This window comes from Plectropomus leopardus, unplaced genomic scaffold (genome assembly GCF_008729295.1).
Source record: "Plectropomus leopardus isolate mb unplaced genomic scaffold, YSFRI_Pleo_2.0 unplaced_scaffold13955, whole genome shotgun sequence".
NCBI classification, from domain to species: Eukaryota; Metazoa; Chordata; class Actinopteri; order Perciformes; family Serranidae; genus Plectropomus; species Plectropomus leopardus.
In genome coordinates, this window is record NW_024614897.1 from 1 (window position 1) to 1,751 (window position 1,751).

The 1,751-nt window shown below is 41.1% G+C and overlaps 1 protein-coding gene across 1 annotated transcript; it reads left to right on the top strand.

Annotated features, from left to right (window-relative positions):
• The first annotated feature begins 20 nt into the window (after positions 1–20).
• LOC121964087 (growth factor receptor-bound protein 7-like) lies at positions 21–1,594 on the top strand. Its single transcript, XM_042514310.1, has 5 exons — positions 21–103; positions 422–505; positions 599–715; positions 1,313–1,370; positions 1,494–1,594. The coding sequence occupies exons 3-5, from the start codon at positions 626–628 to the stop codon at positions 1,583–1,585; spliced, it is 240 nt and encodes a 79-aa protein (XP_042370244.1). The 5' UTR covers positions 21–103; positions 422–505; positions 599–625; the 3' UTR covers positions 1,586–1,594.
• The last annotated feature ends 157 nt before the right edge of the window (positions 1,595–1,751 follow it).

Here is a 1,751-nt window from a genome sequence, read left to right on the forward strand (position 1 = left end):
ACAGCCTTCTAGGAATCCCGTCCGTGTTCAGGACCTGAAGATCCTGTGTGCTGAGAGCGAACAGATACGAACGTGTTGGACGTCGTCTTTCAGACTGTTTAAGGTTTTCAGTCCTCTTCTTTATTTCTAAAATCACCATGAAACCATTCTGCTTATTTAAAAAAAAAACAAATGAAAAAGTGCAGACAAGAGGTGCGAAGATAAAATGATTATTTGAAATAATATTTAAAAAAAAAAAAAAAAACAGTTTTAGGATAGCGTATAGCCATTAGTGTAAAAAATAAAATTGTACTATATTCTAGCCCAAATATTCACTAATCAGTATTTAACAAATACAGCTGATTACATCTAAAACTGCATCTTAAATTTTAAAATATCTCATCTTTTTCATCTTATTTTGTGTGTTTTTCTGTTTGCTCAGTACGGGAAGCAGCTCCAGTGCAACTATCAACTTTCCAAATCGGCCCCTCGGAGCCTCGAAGGATCCAAACTCAGCGACGGCAAAGTGAGCTCATCATCAGACGTGACGCGACGCAGAGCCGAAATCTCTCTGTGCCGTCACGTCACGTTTCTCATGTCTGTTTCTCTGTGTGAGCAGTCGGAGGCGGAGGCCAGCCTCGTGGCCATGGACTTCTCGGGGAAGGCCGGCGGACGGGTCATCCAGAACCCGACGGAGGCCCAGAGCGCCGAGAGGGAGGAGGGGCAAGCCTGGAGGGTGAGGACGGGGGATTCGATTTACGCGGGAAAACGGATGCGATGTGAAAGTGGAATTCATGACATCCTTTTGTTGATATGTTTTTAACTTCTGTTTTCGTTTTATTTTACATGTTCAACATAAAGACATCAATCAATAAAAACAAAAAAACATCATTTTTGAGGAATTCGGTCGATTTTTGTGGGCTTCTGCACAATAATTAAAGGCATCAGTCGGTCAGTTTGTGCAGAACTGACGTGACGTCAAAACATCATAACGACGCTGCGACCTTTTTACTAATTTCTGTTAAAATGTTACTTTTATATTTGCTGTTTATTTTTTCCATCTGTGAAATGCCGCTCTCAGCTCATATCTATGTCAAAATCCTTCCAGTAACCCAAATTCACAAGTTTCAAGGTCAAAAATGTTTGTTTATGTTAAAAAATTATATTTTTGAGATTATTATACCAGATAATTTCGTTTTGCCACTACAAACGATGGTCGAACCTTCACAAATAAGATCCATGTTGCAATAAACCAGATTTTTTCCTCCTCCACAGTGACCCTTCTCTCTGTTTTTGTTTTTCTTCTTCTTCTTCTTCTTCTTCTGTGCTGCAGCGGAGAGAAGCCCTGAGGTGCAGTCTGCCCAGCCTGACCTCTGGAGCGAGGCCGTCCTGTGAGTCCACATGAGAGGAGACAGAGTCCTGATCCAGAGCCGCTGTCGTTCTCAAATAAACCAAACTGTGTTCCCGCTCACTGTCTCACCGTCTCTCTGTTTGTTTGTTTGTTTGTTTTATAGCCATCCACAAGTCCCAGCCGTGGTTTCATGGCGGCGTGTCCAGAAAAGACGCTCAGAGACTGATAGAGAAGCAGGGCCTGGTGGACGGGTGAGTCCAGGATAATAAAGTGTCTTTTATTTTTATTTTTTTAAACAGTATTTGATCAAAATTTCAAGTGTACATCAAAACATGAACATCAATGTACAAATGTGTATCCCCTCATACAGTCACACATCCCCACAGACAAATAAAACGACAATAACAATAATAAAATAATA